The sequence below is a fragment of the Culex quinquefasciatus genome, chromosome 1 (genome assembly GCF_015732765.1).
Source record: "Culex quinquefasciatus strain JHB chromosome 1, VPISU_Cqui_1.0_pri_paternal, whole genome shotgun sequence".
Lineage (NCBI taxonomy): Eukaryota > Metazoa > Arthropoda > Insecta > Diptera > Culicidae > Culex > Culex quinquefasciatus.
In genome coordinates, this window is record NC_051861.1 from 22,093,723 (window position 1) to 22,113,469 (window position 19,747).

Sequence of the window (19,747 nt, forward strand, 5' to 3'; positions counted from 1 at the left end):
CCAGGTCAAACATTAAAACGCGTTTTTTTTTTTTGGAACGTCAAAAAGTAACGTACGGCATAATTGCACTACAGCGTCAGAGTGATAAAAATAGCGAAATACTCAGCAAATACAAGATTGTTTATGACATACCGTAAAACGGGGTGACTTTGATAGCCGGGGTGACTTTGATAGCCGGGGTGACTTTGATAGGTTTGCGATTTTTCCGCAAAATGAAGAGTACATTTAAAATACGTAAGGAATGGTTCAGAAACATACTGACCGTGGTAGAGAAGTGTTCAAAGTACCTCAAGAAGAACTTTTCATACATTTTTGAAAGGTTTATGAAGTTAGTTAACTATAGTTAAGAAAATATTGATAGAAGTCCTTATTTAAAACTTCTCAAAGTGTCATGATTTTCTCAATGATCATGATTTTTAATCGGAAAACGGTATGCATTTTCGGATTCTTTGGACAATTTTCCACTAGGAGAAGGTTAAATAAGTTTGTAAATAATAAATAATATGTGTTTGTGAAACACAATTAAAAAAACTCAAAATTTATAGGCATTTTCAGTTGAAAAAATGTCATGTAAAATGTGAAAACTTGTGATTCGTGCTTCGAATTCAGTATAAAATGCAATATAAATCGATAATTTTATAAACAAAACTAGTTTTAACAAATTTCAGGCAAAATTCCGACTTTTTAACAATTCTACCTAAAACTTATATCTATTTTGTTAAAAAGCTTATAAACATAGTTAACTTAACATAAACATTGATTTTTTTCTTACAAACTATATCAGCTACTTTAGTGATGGTACATTTAACGTACAAAGAAAGTTTGAACATCTTAATGATGTTTTTAACAAGAAAAACTATGACTATCAAAGTCACCCCCGAATTAAAACTAAGAATTTTTAACGTAACTATATTTCTAAACACTATTGAAAAAACTTTTTTTTCCAAAATAGTGCATGGACTTTGTGTGGCCTACCCCATGTTTTAATAATAATAATCTTGAGAAAAACCTTACCTGTTGGAAAATATTCTAAAAACAAATTGAAATCCTGTCAAAGTCACCCCGGTTTAAGGTACAATTTGTTATGCGACATCAATGATAATAAATGTTAAATGTTTGAACTAAAGTAGTTCGCACCGATTTCGAAAGAATAAATGATAGAATTTGGTTTTTATCAAGTACAATGCACTTACAGATCTTTACATCTAAAAAAATTAACTTCTAATCTGTATCCAGTCTTTACCATTTGTTTGGATTTGTTAAAAATAGGTCTGTTGTTATACTTTGAAATATCGCCCAAATCGCTGTTTATAAGTCAATGACTAAGACTGGTACAATTATAGTCCATCATACATCAAAACCAAATGAAAAAAAACTGATTGTATACGTTATCCCCGAGACGAATATCAGTCCCAGAGTGCAAATTGAGCTGTTCGATTTCTGACATGGGGATGGGGGTGTGGTTATTTTTGAGTGATGTTTGTTTACTTGACGGATCATCGAAAGATTGGATCGAACGATCGGCTTGAGTAAGATGAAGGTTGAAGGAGCACGCTCGCCGGAATGCTTTTGAGGTTATAATTCGGGCAAGGTGAGCTGATACAGCTGTTGGACGATGAGTTCAGAACTGGACCGCGCGCGCGTCTGATGGAAGCGGTTATTCATTATCTTGGGTGAGATTAAAAGGTGGTGAAAATCACACACTTTTTCGGCGTTGTTCGACGTTCTGTTGCCAGGTGTTTCAATTTATGTGGCAAGCAAACATCGCTCAACTGCCAGAAGGTAAATGCTTTTTTATCACCGTGCAATTTCTTTACAACTTGTGCATGTTTGAACTGTGGCAATTCAACAAATCCACAAATTTCAGAGACAAGTAGAAGTGAGATAATGTCGTCCAAGATTCGAATTTCTTGACAAATTCAGTATAAGAATCCCATTAAACAAAACTTCTACCGTTTTTGCAAGCTTGGGAATTGAGGTGGTAAATAGTTAAAATGACGTTCACTTGTCTGTGAACTACCCAAGTTGATAACTCCCAACAAGGCACCCACACATCAGGTCAGTGTTTTATTATCAACAAAGCAAATTAACTGCTCTCGCCATAATTTCATATATGCACACAAACACGGATCTTCACACAATGTCACAGGGGGCCACGTGTTTTCCACACGACCATCTGTTTCCAGCCCATGAGGTGCCAACAACCAACGGTCCAACACAAAGAGGCTAGAAAAAGTTGGACACACCAACACACTCACTCAGAGAGTAAAAAGCAAAGAAAAAAAGAAGTAACACTCAATTTGCAAAAAAAAAACGAACAAAATCAAACAACAACAAAAAGTGAAGTCAAATAGGACCAACACTCTAAAGAAATCGTCGTGTAACGCGAGAGGCGCTTGGCAACAGCCGACTCTTTTTTCGGGGTTTTCTTCGGGAAGCAAACTTCAGCGCGATCAGCCTATTTGCTTTATGCTCTTCTTCCCTCGCTCTCTCTCTATCTCTCTCTGTTGGCAACCAAAAAAATTGCTTACTTCATCACGAGGCGAGGTATCATCAATCAGGGGGAAAAAATATGACAAAAATTATGAAGCTTTTGTCGAAATTTGAGAATGGGAATAAATTTGATGAAAAATATTCTTAAAAAATTACTAGGGAGAGGGTCCCAAAGCCCGCCGCGGCGTTCGAACCGACGACCTCTGGATTATTGATTGGGTGCGCGGATCGACTGATCCGCATAGGCATGCGGAAAAAGAACATTTCTCGGGATATATAACGATAGGTCCTAAGCGACATTTATAAATTAAGCAGCGATCGAAAAGATCGATTCTTATTCATTTTACCAGTTATCAACTTCAAAAATGCTTTTAATTGCACAACAAATTTTGCTTCGTATTTTTTGTAGTTTCTTGCTTTTAACATAAAATAAGAGTTTAGTGACCAAAGTTAAGACCAGGCCTGCCCAACCTTTTTGGCTCAGTTTTTACATTTTTTAATGGTCAAAATTCCAATTGTTCATTTTATGTTTTTTATTTTATGGAATCGATTTACAGACGAAAAATGTAGATACATAAAAAGGACTTGTATAAATATTTTTTTCAAACTTTTGGAAAAGTTATATTCACTGGTCATTTGTGAACCGATTCCATCAAATAAACCATGAAAAAATAAACAATTATAATTTTGACGATCAAAAATTTTAAAATTGAGCCAAAAAGATTGGGCAGGCCTGGTTTAGACAAATTTGAATAGTTGAATAGTTGGTCACAGCCATTTCAGGAACCATCTACGATAAAAAATGTTTTTATAAAGTTCAGGGGTTTTTGAACAGTTCAGGGGGTTTTTTTTAATAAAAAAAAAAGTCTTGGAAAAGACCGAAAATATTATCAAAAATTTTCACATCGAAGATGATTTAACGATTTATAATTTATTTTTTTATAAATTACATCGCAAAATCGATTTGCAAAATCGCACAAAATTGCTCGGCTATCAAGATTTGTACCGTAAACTGGGGTGATATGATAGGATTTCAGTTTATTTTGCTTTTAATATTTGACAACTCTTAAGGTTTTTTTCTCAAGATTTTTTAATTTTAAACATTTTTTAACTCTCATAGGGACCAACAACAAATCGGAAACAGTAATCAGCCATGCCAGATATAAAGATAAATCTGTATTATGGATCCAAAAAATCACAAAAATCTGTACATCAGGGTTGTTAAAATATCAAAATATCAGCTCTCAGCAACTACAATTATCTCGCCTGAATATTCATGCCTCAAATACAACTGCTCTTCTCTCTTCATTGAAACTCTCAGCGCCGAACATAGCCGAAAACGTTTTCGTGTTTACCCACTCGCGATTGACATTTTCCTTTTCTCTCTCATTCTCGCTTCCACGAACATCCTACCGCAACAGCGTTTAACCACAAAAGCCGCCACAAAACCAATTTTGCAAACGCAGTTTGAAGGGGCGTCATGCGTGGTCGGCTCCTAATCGCCATCCCGCGTTCTCTCATTGCAGTTTTCGGAGAGATTGAGAGACTCATCGGTGAGAGCGCATAGTCGAGGAAAAGGGAAGGAGTGATAGAGAGAGAATGGCATCGCTGGGAATCACGAGACACAAGAAGAGATCTCACAAGCTATAGTGACGGCCGCTATACTCTCGGATATTTTTGGTGCAGAGATAATCTATTGATAGCTTTTCTATCACTCTTTTGCAACACTGCTGTACATAAAGATTTTTTTCGAATGACTAAAACTCAGTTGAAAGGTTCTCCAAATCTCTGAATTGCAAATGTAACATCCTGGAGCAGAACTGTTAAATTCTAATAAACACCAATTGAAATTGAAAATCGAATGACTAAATTTAAACAATTCAACAATTTAGTAATTTAATTTTGCTTTGATATGATTAAAAAACTTTGATCTTTTATTAAAAATTTAAAAAAATATCTATGCCTTTGTATTTGACATGATACAGATAAAATACAGATTTATTTTTTCCCATAAAATATTCTGGCATCGTTGACAGTAATAATGTCAAAATTAAATGGCGACACCGAAATATTATAAAATCAGAAAAAATATAAACATATGAAAACATCAAAAAGGCAAAAGAAAATGAGAGAACGTTGTAAATATACTTAATAAATGCAAATGAAACAAATATACCTAAATAATGAAAAAGGGACACAAAACAAGAGCGAAAACTTTGTCGTAGAACAAAAGTTAAGAAACAAAAATAACGTATGGAAAACCTGTAAACAAATCCGGAAATTCTAAGTTGTCAAACATGTTTTCAAAATCGTCAACATTTTTCGATTTCCAAATCTGCAAAAATGCTGACAATTATAATAAAAAAAAACATTTAAATGATTACAAATTCAAAAACATTGACAGGAAATTATATTTTTGCAATTCCGTCGTGAAACTACTTACTTTACCTGTCATTCTTGAACGACGAAATAGCCTACTTTTCTGAACCAAAAATAACAGAATCGAATAGCAACACTTTTCAAAATAAATGCTGAAAAGTTCTACTTTTCAGCACTCAAATGGGTGCTGAAAAACTTTTCAGCACTTGTTTCGAAAAGTAACACTTTTCAACATTTTTTGATTTAAACGATTTATTGACAAAATACATGAAAATTTGACTTAAAATTTCACTCAGTGTGAGTTTTTTGGAATTGCAAAAAATGTTGTATGGAACACGTTGCAAAACTTGATTTTTTTCAGCACTCGGTGAACCTCGTTGGATAAATGTACGACTCGTGCTGAAGAAATCCTCTTTTTGCAACTTGTTGCATAAACTACTATTCGATCCTTGTAAAATTATTAAGAAAATGTCTTATTATTTAAAGGTCATAGAAAGAGGAAAAAAAAACCATTACCTACCGTTTGTGTAGTAAGTTCTTGGGTTATAACATCAGTGGAAATCAAACGCGAGCGAAATGAATGAAAAAAAAACTTTTTTTAGGGAATGAAGAAATTAAACAGCTTTTTCATAATTTGTAATGAAAAATTATAAGATGACACATAATGCTACTCAAGTTTCTATACTATTAATTGATTCAAATCGATTATTCGAATTGTTTATTACTTCACATCATGTAAATTTCGTTTAAAGCTAAATTTCCAAAGCTCGGTTCATTGATCTCGCGTCACTCGGTAGTGTACTTTATAATAAATAACTTAGTTTCCGACCGCGGCCTCAACTCCGCGGGATGTGATGAAAATGAAAACATCTTGTTTTTCTCACCAAACAAAATGCCTTGAATGTTTGAGCGGGGTGCGATGAGTAGTTGCATTGAGAAAAAAAAGCGCCGGCCCGAACCACAAAGCAAGTCACCAAGCGGATCACAACTCTTATCAATAACAACAACTGGGTCCAGTTAGTATGGAACTCGACTGATCCCTGGCCGTTTGACGTCACGTCACGTAGTAAACAGCAGTTGCACATCCATCAGTGCAAATGTGATTTGTTGTTTGGTTCTCGGCATCAGGCAGGACAGCTAATTAGTTGGACAAATATTTTGCACGCACATCAACCCTTTAAGGTCGGGAGCCGTCAACGATTGCACAAAACGGCAGGTCGTCAGCGGGTCGAGCAGTAACAAACAACATCGCCATCTGGAGGCTTGCCCCGTTATCGCTCTGACAGAAGTGATTAGAAACGTCATCCGGTGATGATCCTGGCAGGGGGGATGAACAGCAAAGTGGCGAGCTCAGACAATTTAATAGACGTGGAAAACTACTCAGGGAAGATGATGAGAGGAGAAGAACCTTGAGCAATAAACGGGTTTGATTACCAATCGACCTAGATTTCAATGGTAGCATAGAAGCTCTATGCTAGGAATAGAACCGACACAGAACTTCCGTAGCGATGCTGTCGAGATTTGTGGAAAGTGTAAGCTAGCTTAGACTCGACCAGCATTTTAAATCAAAATTTCAAGCCTTTACAGAACAAATTCATGCTAAATGGGTTTCGTTGTGAGGGGAAGATTTATCATTATGTTAAAAAGCAGTGACAAATTTGACTTGCCTATTTTGAACATTGCTAGTTTAAACAAAGAAAAACTTGATTTTGAGCTAGTCTATCATCAGCCAGGGGGGTCTTCACTCTGACGTCGGTTAAGCACGGGGGATTAAGCAAACAACAGCAAACGATTCGTGAGAAATTGTGGAAACGTGATCCGAATTGTGACGATCAGTTTTTCACCGAGGGCACACCGAAAACCCTCATTTGAACTTGCAGCTGGAGAAACCATTGGCCTCAACCTGTACCAGTTAAACCAACAATTTATTGATCATTTTGAAGGTTTGTTGTGGTAAATAGTGCTAATAAGTATAATAAACTCACAGGTTAAGGACAACCATCTTTACGAAAGCAACTTTGGGAAACTAAGGCAAACAAATTAATTTTGCTCGTGCTCCCAATGAACCACAGCTGCTTCAAAGTAGTCAAGCATACTTACTACCAACTCAAGATGAGAGAGATCTTTTGAAGTGTGGCGTTAGAGATCGCTCAAACGGCTCAATTACTGATCGACTCGAGTCGATGCGCGCCCTAATTTACGACCATTTGATTCCATGGAAACTGCAAAATTTTATACTCTAGGGGTTTCCCTTTCTCCGCCCTGATTGACGTCAGCTTTTTCTTCCCAGGAACAGAACTTCTTCTGTAAAAACGCTCACTTTTTCACGTACGCCACCCCACAAGTGTCCCACTTGAGTAAACACATCATTTTGGACCTGGCAGATCTTCGTGGAAAACCGCTTAAATGTGAACCACTCATCTGCAAATTTAGTGATTATCGCTCGCTGGTTAAGAAGTGTGGCAAATTTATGCGAATCTGTCGCCTCGACCCACTCTCTTGGGTGTAGGGTTTTCCACGACGATGATCCCCGGAAAAGAGGAAACATCACTGATCGCGCGTGGGGTTCGCAACACCACCACCAGACTGGCCGACGTCGGTGATGAAAAGTGAAACTGCGCACGAAAAAAAAAAGTGAAACACTTTTCCGGCGTTGACACTACTTGGACAAATTTATGGCGATTATAGTCCCGACTCAGCTGGCTATTTTCGTCACAAACTCGGCTCGGCAACTCTGGCCAAGCGTAATGTCTGGCTGGCGGGGGTGTGTGTGTGTTCTCGGAACTGGACGTTGGAGAAGCGTTATTTTTGGCGACCGGCCAGTAAATTAAGCCGGAGAAAAGTGGTGGAAAATTGTGTAATCGGGTGGCACTGGAGTCAAAGGAGATACCAATATAAATAAAATAAGATTGAAACGCAATTATTCAGTCGATCTGTTTCAGAAAGAAACGGTCTCAATTGCACTGTTCGAGTATCACGCTTCTAAGACTACAATCATGCAGCGGAAAAGTACTTTTCCAGGGAAAATTTCCAATCACTTTGCTTTTTTTCTGCTACAATTTCGTATTGTAGTCAGTTGCCATGATTATCTCAGCTGTGGATATTTTTCCTTTATCCTTCGAATATTACTTGGTAGTGAGTCAAAGTGGGGCACAGTTGGCAATACAAACTTAAATAAACAACTATATAAATTTTAAAAAAATTTAACATGTAAATGCAAAATTATTCAACTTCGTTCGACCACAAACGACTAAAAATTTGATTTAAAATTAATTTCGAAAGAAAAAGATTCACACATACACATACTTAAGGGGCCATAGATTATCCGTCTTAAAATGCACACTTAGACTTTTTCACGGAATCCGGTGGTTGAAAAATCGGTAAAGATTAGATCGGTTAACCATCTGTCAAAATGAACAAAGTTTTACGGCGATTTCCACTTTACAAAACTGTTCAGGAGTTGAATATTTGGTAAACTCTACCGAGTTCGGTAAAAACAATCTTGTAGATTTTAATTTAACACACCCAATGTTAAAGATCGAGGGGATAGTCCTCACGAAAACAAACGTGAGAAAAGTGCTATTTTGTGAGAGTATAGTCCTCTCGTGTGTTCATTTGTTCATTGGAACAGTTCATCCTATTGAGTGGCATATATGGACAAATGACCGCCACTTAGTCACCGAACCATGGTGGCCCATACGACAAAGGCACGGTTCAATATGCCGAAGGTCTTGAGTTCGGGTCTCGGTACCGGTACTTTTTTTTTATGGATGAACTTTTTTTTGGAGATGAACTCATGAGTAAAGTACTCTCGGTAATTTCGGGATTTATCCTCTCAGTCCGCACACAGTACCATTTTACTACCGAATCGTGCTCTTTAACCTCTCGTATGCCGATGTCCAGTTCTGGGTGCGAGCAATTCCAGCTCAAATCAGGAATTTTTCTGATACTTTTGTACCCGACCCTCTCCGATTTCAATGAAACTTTGTAGACATGTTATCCTAGGCCTATATAAGCCATTTTTGTGCATATGGAGCAAATAGTACTCGAGAATAACATTTGAGAAGGGCGTAAGGTATTTAAATATTTTAGTATTTTGTAATTTAAAAATTACTGTATCTCGAAGCCGTTGCATCGTATCAAAAAGTGGTCAAAGACAAACTTGTAGGAAATTGGACGGGCTTTCTGATAAAAATACACGCCACTTTTTTGTCATTTTTCAATTTTTAAGTTTAAAAGTTAAATTTGAAGGTGATGTCACGATTTTTTTCGCTCAAGATTTTTGAGGAAATACCCTAAAATGTTACCAAAAGACTGACGAAAAATGCAGGATGGTATGTCTCTCCTAAAAAAATACAAAAATCATTTACTAAAACTGTTTTTTTGAAAAGTGGTCTAAACGTCAAAATTTTTAAAAACCGGTAGTGGGAATCGATTCTCCAGACAATTTTACATAAAAGTCTCCGTAATGACCATTGTCCTTTGTCCAATCCTTGGGAAGATACAGCGGTTTTAAAAATAAAAATGTTGAAAAAACGGGATTTTTGGTGGTTTTTGACTTGGTTTTTCAGTCTCGTAAATATTTTTTACGGAAAGCTCGTCCAATTTCCCATAAGTTTGCAAAATAAACTACCCAGCTTGTTTAACGAATTTGATAAAGAGTAACCCATAAATACCTGAGGCTGAAGAAGTAGAAGAAAAAACAATGTTTTCTTACAAAAATGGCTTTTTTTAAGCATATTTAACTTTTAAGGATCAAGTTGTACAGGTTTGATCTGTTCGACAAAGTGATAGAGAATTACATTTCCAAGAATAATCTCATTTTGAGTATAAACCAGGGATGGGAAAAAAACTTGCCAAGTACCGATAACAAATCTGGCAAAATCAGGCAGACGAAAATCTTGCAATTATAAGTTGGGAAGGAGAGAGCCAGGATATTAATTAATGCTTTAGTTTTTAGAATTCAGATGGTGTAATAGATTGTTCAACCTGAAAAAGGTTGAATTTATGTTTTCAGTGAAATAACTATTTCAAAGTTGTCCAAAATTGGCAGAAAGTGAAAAATCTGTCAAATTTTGCAAAATCTGGCACAGACAAAAATCAATATTTATTCTGACTGACACTTGAAATATCTGGTTCAAAATTGGCAGAAAGTGTAAAATCTGTCAAAATCTGGTACAGATAGTGATCAATCTTTATTCTGGTTGACACTTGAAAATCTGGCATTTTCAGATTTGTCTGTGGACGTGGACACTTTTTTGGGAATCTGTTACCCCCCCCCCCTCGTGGACAATTGCCCATATGGATCGTGGACAATCGCAATACCCCGCCCCCCCCTAAAGTGTCCACGTAGTTTATGGATGGTCCCCTGGCAACCTGACAATCCTGGTATAAACAGTGTTTTCCTAGATTTTCACAGTGTTTCCTTCATTTCCCAGTACTTTTCCAGCTGAGATTCAACACAGATCTCGCCCCCACCCCGATGAATCTCAACTGCTCCAAAGAGTTCGCATCTTCCCATAAGCTCAGACTCCCCGACGCTTTCCAACAAAACAGAAGCCATACAAAAACGGTTCCTTTCCTTAATCAGGCCTATCATTCATTCATTGATGGAAACTGTTTCCACAGAATCACGACGTGTGGTCGTGCTAATTTGCTTATTTGGCGCCGCCAGAGTGCCACACAGTTATGAACGAAATTATCAATTGATTCGGACCGGTGAGATAAGCCGAGGAGGCCGGGTCAGAGGGGCGCGTGACCGGCTTTGGACAGGGATTTGTAGTAGGACTATCCCGGCGGCGGCGGCGGGATACGTTTGAGATTAGTGGCGATATTTTTTGGTATTTATTCATGGGTAAAAAGTTGTAAAAAAAGAACAGAAATTTAAAGCTGAAGCGCTAGGACAAATGAGGGAAGCCGTTACGGATACGACAAGCAACACTTACCAACATGCGATAGGGAGGAAAGTTCTGAATCTGAAATGATAAAACAAAGAAGAACATAAACAAATGAAATAATGAAAAACGAATTGAATGAATGCTTGTGTTTCACATATATTAGAGGCAGCTGAGATTTATGATAGTAAAAAGACTAATGTAAGCTAAAGGATCGCATTGAGCAATTAATCTAAAATGATCTAGCAACAAACGACAGTACATTTTGAGATCTCAGATCATTAAAGATCCAGCGCTTCGATCACAACCTTTCCATCCAGAGTCCATCCGATATCACGTCCCAATCCACGTGACAAGTACCCTTGAGATACGTCGCTCTATCCAAGACCAGCAACGGATGCGACTAATCAAAGCCTTAAGCCAACTCTCTCCAACGCGACATCGATTAGCCACTGCTGGGGAGATTACACGCGACCGTTGGCTGATCGGGATTAACGGGGAACTCTTTTGTGCGATGGGGTGGTAAACAAAGTCCGCAACTCTCAATTCCTCGTTGGGAAGGGTCAAGTAGTCGTCCCAACCGGTTTCTTCAATTGCTGGAATGCCAATACCATAAGCTGGGAGCACTTTAGGGATCGAGTGCGGGGTACGAGGTAATTCCCACTAGAGTAATCCTTTTATGAGTCGATGCTACTCGACATTGTTTTGGGATTTGACGAGCGAAACTACGTCGTGAACATTGTTGTTCAAGTTTAGTGGATTAACGAACTATCAAGGTCGGTTGATGCGATGCAGGGTGCAAGTCTGCCTCAAATGAGTACAATTGGTATTAATCTGCCAACCTTTTATTTGTGACGCCAGTAGACCTACAGGTCTAATCTTAAGAGAGTCCTTGACCTAGACAACCACAACAAATCAACCAAACTGACTCAAGTTACTGTGGTATAGCAAAAGATCTTAAATTCAAGAATTCCTACACCTCAAGCAACGTCCAAGAGAACAATGGCCTCGAATCGAGAGAATAGAGGTACCATTCACGGACACAGAGAACACAGCTCGAGATGGACAAGAGAATTATTCTCTCGAGGTTGATTTGCAAAAAAAAAATCATCCGTCAAACAAAAAAACCAAAAGTGTCACCTACGGGAATCGAACCAGAAACCTTTGGCAGACAAACCCAATGACTTAACTGCCTTGGCCACCACAGCTTGATGACTCAGGCGTGATCAGATGACACTTGTTGGAGATTTATTGTTTCAATTTACACATTTGTTATGTGGCGTGAGTTGGTAGCATTATTCTTTCGATTTTGGCTCTGAGCCCTCAATAAAATTTGATGGAACGATTCTCTCAACTCTGAATTCTGGGTGTAGGATAACCAAGGAATCCCTAATACACCAGCTCATTGAATCTATGCGGGAGTGTCTGAGGTCAAAATTCGTCAAACTCTTGCTTTCGCACAGATTTTAGCTTCAAGAAATCCTTGAATAACTGATGTTTAACCATTGCTCATGTTCATTCAGCCTAAAAGTATTCATTCCTCAAATTGAAGAAAACATGGAATCTTTCAAGCAATATTCTATACAAGTTTTTAACTCAACAAAAGCCACTAAATCGTACAAACATCGCAAATTATCGCAACTCGATTCGAGCACTTCTAGTCGCAACCCATCTTGGAGCTTGTCCAAGAAACGTGACATCCAAATTCATCGCATGAAGCAATCCCAAGTGTCGCACGACGCTGCTGCCGCGCAACGTCACGCTTTGCATGCAAGCTTGCGTGCAAAGCTGTGCGATGAAAGTACGATACCACGTTGAACGCAACACAAAGCACTCACCGGTATCATTGAGTAGATCCTGTATGTTGTTCGAGTCTACGTCACTCCCGTCTCCACCAGCTGAAACGAGAAAGAGAGAAGGAAACATCGCACGTTAGAACATGGTCAACTTGCATGCAAAAGCGGCGCTCTCTCGCTGACAGTAAATAAACGATCTGCGTGTACTATGTACAGCGGCGGACATAGGAAGCAGCAGCAGCGACCAGCGCGAAAAACGGGTCTCGCGTCAAGTTCGCGCGCGCTCGCGGCTCGTAAAGTAAACAAACAGGTCGTCGCCGTCGCGGAATGGACAATCAATCAAGAAGAGGCGCGGGAAGATGGCATGACGCCGCCGTTTCAAAACAGAGAAAAAAAAAATTTGCTGGAAGCATGGAGTGTTGTAGTAAACTTGGATCTTTTGTCATAACTGTAAAACATATGTTTATTTTGGCAGAATATTGTCTTTTTTGTTAAATTGTGGTTAGTACGACGGTTCATGTTTCATATCACATGTCTTTAGTCTCACTGTCTTACAAGATCGTGAACAAAAGTTCATGAAAATGGGAGCACAAACAAAGTGTTCAAATTCCGCGGGACCTTTTTGAGACAGTTGAACACTTTGTTCGTGGTTCTCAATTTCATGAACGCTTGTTCATGATTTTGGGAACTGATATTCCTCCGTGTGTCTTACTGATTCATGTACCACTGTCCTTAGCAAAACTGTGGAGTCGGATTTGCTGGAGTTGATTAGTTTTGTGGACCCGAAATCGAAGTCTGAGTTTTAAAATTCTAAAATTTGCAGCAGATATTTTGTGTTTTTTTACCTCTAGACAGGATCTAAAATTTGTACTCTCTTCTGTCTGATTAAATAAGTCAAATTTTAAAATTGTTTTCTGCAAAATTTATCTGGTCTGGTAAAATTAGTTTCAAAACAACGTACGTGAACTATTTTCTGTCATGTTCTTTTGGTTTTGTTGTTGTCCGGTTCTTCGAACGTGTATGTGTAGGTATATTTGAGTCTGCTTGCTAGCGATGAACAGCGAATGCATATGGTGCTGCTGTGATGCTAATGGTCAATCAATTACTGTCACATTGAGTTCTTTGCGGTGTAAATGTTAAGTGGTTAAAAGTATGAACCTTTTTGCCTTCCTCACCTTACTGAGGAAAGGCTATAAAATCACTCGAAAACTGAACTTCTCAATTAGACCTCCTAGACCCATTATGAGCAAATGTCTGTGTGTATGGTGGGATGTTGATCAAAAAATTGTCACTCGATTATCTTGACATTGGCTGAACCGATTTTGTTTTGGCGTCATTCGATCCGTCTTGAGGTCCCATAAGTCGCTATTAAAAATTATGCGGTTTAGTTAAGTACTTCAAAAGTTATGCTAAAAAAACGATTTTAACAATAGTCCTGAAGATTGTAAAAAGGGTAGTTTTTGTAAGAAAACCTGGCATGTTATACATTTTTAGAAAGATATTTAAAAGACCTTTCCAACGCGTTCGAAACATTGAAAATCTGACAACCCTACCAAAAGTTATAAGCACTTAAGTGTTATTTATACACTTTTTGGAGGACAGATCTCAGATATTTTGATGAAAACGTTGTCCAAATATATCATGCGACCTAACTTTGGATAGGTAAACGCGACCTCCAGTGGGTTAAATGACCTTTCCAACGAATGTGAGGAAGGCATCAACCACCTAAGGGTGGATTAAGTAACGTATTTATATTGAATATTTGTTTTAAAACAACACTGAATATTACTTTTGATACCAAAAAGTTAAGTAAATGTTTACTTCCGTTTGAATTTCAAGCATTTCCGTGAAACTAACAAAAACGAGAAACGAGCAGTATGTTTTACAAGAAATCCCGGGAGTATACGGGTATGGGAAATTGGATGGTTTGGAATTTAAGATTTTCAACTGCAAATCGAAAAATACCAGTGGCACTTTGGAAAAAGCTAATATTTTATGAATTAACTTAAATTTTTCAGTTTTGCCATATAAGTCTTCATAAATATCCAAATTGTGCTTAAGATACGAATTAGTGCGAGTCACACCTTGTACATATTGTGTCAACCTCCTCCTAAACCTCCTAATTCTCCATACAAACTGTCGAGGAAATCCAATTGGCTCTTTCTAAATATTATAGATCAGTGTATAATGATGTTTCTACAAGTCAAAACATTGTAACAAAAATAGACAAGTAATTTTATCAAATTGCAAGCAATTAAAATGACTTTTAATAACCGACACATTAAGCGGAAATAAGTCTACAACACTCGTTTACAGTCGTATGAATCTGACCACTTTTAGCATTGTTTTGCCAACTTGAAGCGGAGTGCTTTTACTTACGCATCACTAAAACTAATATCACACGAGCAATTCAAATACTTAAATAGATAACAAACACTCAAACTAGTGGAAAGTGACCATCGAATAGTATGAGGAACTTCCCCTCCGGCTAAACTGCTTTTACTAAATGTTACCACAACCACACAGTTTAGGCAAGAAAGACGCATGTAAACTTTACACGAGCCATTAATGAGCCCCCTCGCGGCATTAATAGCACAAAACCCCACCTCAAAGTGTTGTATCAATTAGCGTTTTCTCATCATTCAAAATGTTTGTGCGGGGTTGGTTACAAAGTTTTCCCGAAAGGTAGACCGATTAAATATGCATCACCTGCTGTCGGAAGCTAGCCGCGGAATAGTGAAATGTGCTCACGTTGATAAGCCACTGGTTTTATTTTTAGGACGACTGTTTCAATTGCTCTAAAGACTTACTTTAGTCGGGGTAGGCGGTTTTGGATATGGGGAAACGAATGCAATTGTATATATAGATACCGGGAAAATATGCCATAAACACCGGAAAGTATTTCACTAATGTGTATTGTTTTGGAACACGTGAGTAAAAAGTGTGGTGCTTGCACGCGGATAGCGATTTCAATGAAGTCATTACATTCTGGAGCTTGCACAGCTCGAAAAGCAATAAAAGCTGGTGAAATCAATTGTTCAATTTTTTTCAAATTAGAATACTTGTCGAAATCTGAACAAATTAAAAAAATGCAAATTGAAAAGAAACTGACTCACTAAGTCAAATTATCTTAACAAATTGGTTGAGATATTTTGCGATTTAAAATTACATTTTTTTTTCCCGTAAAATGGCTATAGGTTTTGACCAATAATTCTAAAAACTTTTTTTAAACGAAAATATATATTTTTGAGAGCTTATCACATCCTTTCCCTCCAAATTCTGAACTACAAAGCTCAAAAACTGATATTGAGGGTTTGCTTTGATGCTTCACGGAGAAAAAAGAGTTCCTAAAATCGTGAACATGCGTTCATGAAAATGGGAACTACGAACAAAGTATTCAAATTTCAATATTGCGTACCACTTAAATGATACGCAATAATAGATTTTATTGGGACTTAAAAAAACTAGCTTAATTCACCTATGTGGTAGACGCCTTCCTCACTATTTCCCAGAAACTGATCCGGAAATATTTTTCATTTGAATTATTAATTCTTCGAAAAGTACATCATAACTTAAACAGGGTTGCCAGATTCAGTCCCGTTGGAGAGGTCTCTCGATTACCTTTCCAACAAATGGTCGGTTGGTGGATCTGGGAATTGTTTACAAACAAATATGGGAGATCCGACTTTAAAGAAGTACACACATAAGTGGTCATAACTGGAGACAGGGTTGCCTGATCTTCATTGTTTTGGACTCGTTGGAAATGTATTTCACTTACATGTGTAACGTGATAGTATTTGAATGAACTTCTGGCCATTTATCTAACATCCCGAAATATGAGAAAACACATTTTTATGCACAACTTTTGAGAAATTTAACTGTTTGTTCGTCGATTTTTGTTTGTTTTGGGATAGTTTGGCTTATTTTAACATAAAATCTTTTGAGAAGAGAAACTTTCTCGATCATTGTATTGTTTTTTTTTTTTTTTTCATTTTATTCCAGTTGTAAACATTTATTTAACGTAACTTAACAGAAATGAGCTTTTTCACCAAACGACGATTCGACTCTGGTTTTGATAACAATTTTACGTTTTAAAGCAAGCTCCATAATGAACACTGTAAATGATAGCCCAAGTAACATTTTTTTCCAGGAGTTCTACAAGAGCTCTTCAAGATAGCTACAGCATAGCAGTTTGGACCGCCGTAGGATAAAATTCTCTTCAAAACTTCTTCAGGAGTTTGGAAGAGTACTTGAAGAGAGTTTTATCCTACCGCGGTCCAAACTGCTATGCTGTAGCTATCTTGAAGAGCTCTTGTAGAACTCCTGGAAAAAAATGTTACTTGGGAGCCCATTCCCGTACAGCAAGATCCACCAGAGCGTTATTAAATCCTGCATCGAAAGCATCGCAACAGTATCTCCCCGGGGACGGTAGGTTATGTCCCTCCAAAAGTTTTCCACCCAGAACCTCCAGATGCCGGTGTTGCCAGCTGTTGAGAGAACCATTCGAACGGCTCGATCAGCGGATCGTTTCTCAAAAAACATGGTAGGTGGCGTTTCCAAACAGTTGTTCTTCCATGATGTAGAATTAGTTGAATCCAGTATCTGAATCTACGTTTTCTGACGATGCCAAAAAGTACCGGGCCCAGTCACACGAGTGACAGTAGGAGCAGTTGTGGTAAAGCTCCCGACTTGTGTTCCACAGGAGAAGCTTTTCTGAAAATCTTGGATATATACCGCGAAAGAATTGTTCTTCTGAGGGATCAATACACAACTTAACTTCCGAGGCAATCAACTCTTCAATAGTTTCCATATGACGTTCGTACTTGTTGCCCAACATAAAAGCCATCATTTTGGCCAAATATGACTTGCAAAGCAGAAACATCATAACAGATACGAAGAGCATGCAGAATCTATCAAATCTGTTAAGCTTATGCTCGACGATCGCGGATCCAAAAAAGGCCATCGTTATAAAGTTCCGACAGAATGTTTTCCAGCTAACAAGGATCAACAAAGCTAGACAAACAGCTATGACCACCCACAATGACCAAGTGAACGGCAGCAGAAAATAGTTTTAAAAAGCCTTTATCGGTTTCTCTGGTATCAGAAAACAAAATCCACTAAACGACAATGGAACCATTTCAAAATATTCTGTGGAAATTTCGGGCAAAAATTTGACTTGTCTTAGTTTATACCACTACCAATTTTGGCCAACTCCAACTAAGTGTAGCATTATAATACGCTAAGAAAAGTATCATCACGTTGCTATAAGGTTCTCGAAGAAGTTTTCCCTTTTTTTTCATAAAATTATTTTTATTAGGTCCTTTTCGGTACTGGGACCTGGTTAGGACCGAGTCGGCTTTTGTAATTCCATTTGACTTAATAATTACAGAGGATCTTGTGTGTAAATGTTAGTGGGAGGGGAGCCGATTACCCGGGGCCTACTCGGGGTTAGTAGGGAAGGGATTGATGTTAAAGTTTTCCCCTTTCAGCATTCAAAATGAAAGGGTAAGTGTACACAGAAAAAAATATGTAAATTTACACTGCACGTAATTACTGTTTCTTATGTAAACTCACTCAATGTAATGTTGAAATATGATGTAAAGAGTAAAAATTAATGGAAATTACTCCAATGTAAATCTAAATCTAATGTTAATCATGAATCTAAAGGAAACGTTGAGCATGGAAACTCAAATCTGATAAATTTCTACCCGTGTTCGGCTTCCTGTAAATTCCTATTTAAGGTGAAGCCGTTGATCATTTTCGAAGAAAATTAATCATCACTATAAAAAATTTTGTATTAAATTCAATTTAACGAATTTCAGCACCAAAAGGAATCAGCATGTGCCGGTTGTTGCCTTCTTGAAGTCACTGAAGGAATTTTTGATCTAAATCAATTGTGCTTCAAAATTTATATAATTTTGTGGCACAGTCATTGACGTCCTAGTTGGCAATCATTGATTAATGACGATTTCCATAACTTAACAAGGAATGGGATAATCGTTACCAAAAGGAATCAGCATGTGTAGGGCACTATTCTAAACAACTTGTTGAAGGAATTTTGTCAAAATATTGAAAGCGACGCAAAATGTATATCTTTGAAGGAAAAATCATGACAATGATGGAAGTCTTCACGTTAATATAAATCATATATCCAATGTATTTCTGCCAAACGTTGACTTCAAAACCACCCGAACTAAAAATAGTTATATTTGGTTCTCTTTCTATCGCTCTCATATTTCGCTGGCCCACTGCCTGAGCCTCGACCTGAACAAGTTGATGCTTTAGCCGCTCGTTTATAAAATGCGATGATGGCTCAGTCAGCAGCGGGTAGCAGCAGTAACACCAAACATCCTACCCGTCGTCCGTTCAATTCCAGTCCAGCGTTATTCCACTTGGCCGTCGACGAGAAAGAGTCCCCTACCTGTGAAACAACTTTTTAAAATCCGAATTTCCTTTTGCTGTCCGCTTGATTGTATTTTAAAATAATCATAGGCCTCACCCTTTTCCTACTGCAATCCAAGTCGAACTTCTCATTCCCATTGGCCAGTCAGAATTAGTTGATTTGAACTAATGTAAATTTCAAAACTAATATAAATTCCAAAACTAATGAAAATTTTTAAAACTAATGTAAATTTTCAATGAATCTAATGTATGTTTCCAATGAACCTAATGTAAATATACATCATTTATCATGATACCTTTTGGTACATGATAAAACATGTAAATTTACAGAAATATTTTTTTCTGTGTACGCCGTAATGTTGCAAAACACACACGTCCTGAGTTGATGTTTCTTGCTCAAATTTGGTCGCTATCAATCTGCCCATTTTGGTGCCCAAAGATGGCCAAATTTCGACGCAATTTATCGATGAAACTAACAAAAATATCAAATTTTTTTAAGGAGCGGCCGTGGCTGACTGGTTACGGTGTTCGCTTTGTAAGCGAATGGTTCTGAGTTCGATTCCCATCTGCTCCCAACGAGAAAGTTAAGAACAAATAAATTTGAAATAATGAATGTGAACGAAAAATCAAAGTCGCTCGAGGCGGGGTTCGATCCCCCGTCCTTTGGGTTGGTAAGCAAAAATGCTAACCACTATTAGGCCATGACGACTTGGTAAGCTAGAACTGGAATTAGGAATACTGTTACAGAGAGCGAGTTGTGGCGCTATAACCACGGCAAATAGT

General features: G+C 37.7%; 1 protein-coding gene across 2 annotated transcripts in view; it reads right to left on the reverse strand.

Annotated features, from left to right (window-relative positions):
* The window catches only part of LOC6035539 (protein catecholamines up), a 240,364-nt gene that overhangs the window by 61,194 nt on the left and 159,423 nt on the right, over positions 1-19,747 (reverse strand). For both annotated transcript variants that reach the window (XM_038254903.1, XM_038254907.1), the window contains 2 exons: positions 12,605-12,664; positions 10,818-10,847 (listed from right to left, as the gene is read on the reverse strand). In XM_038254903.1, coding sequence (XP_038110831.1) covers positions 10,818-10,847; positions 12,605-12,664 — 90 coding nt within the window. The remainder of the gene's footprint in view (positions 1-10,817; positions 10,848-12,604; positions 12,665-19,747) is intronic.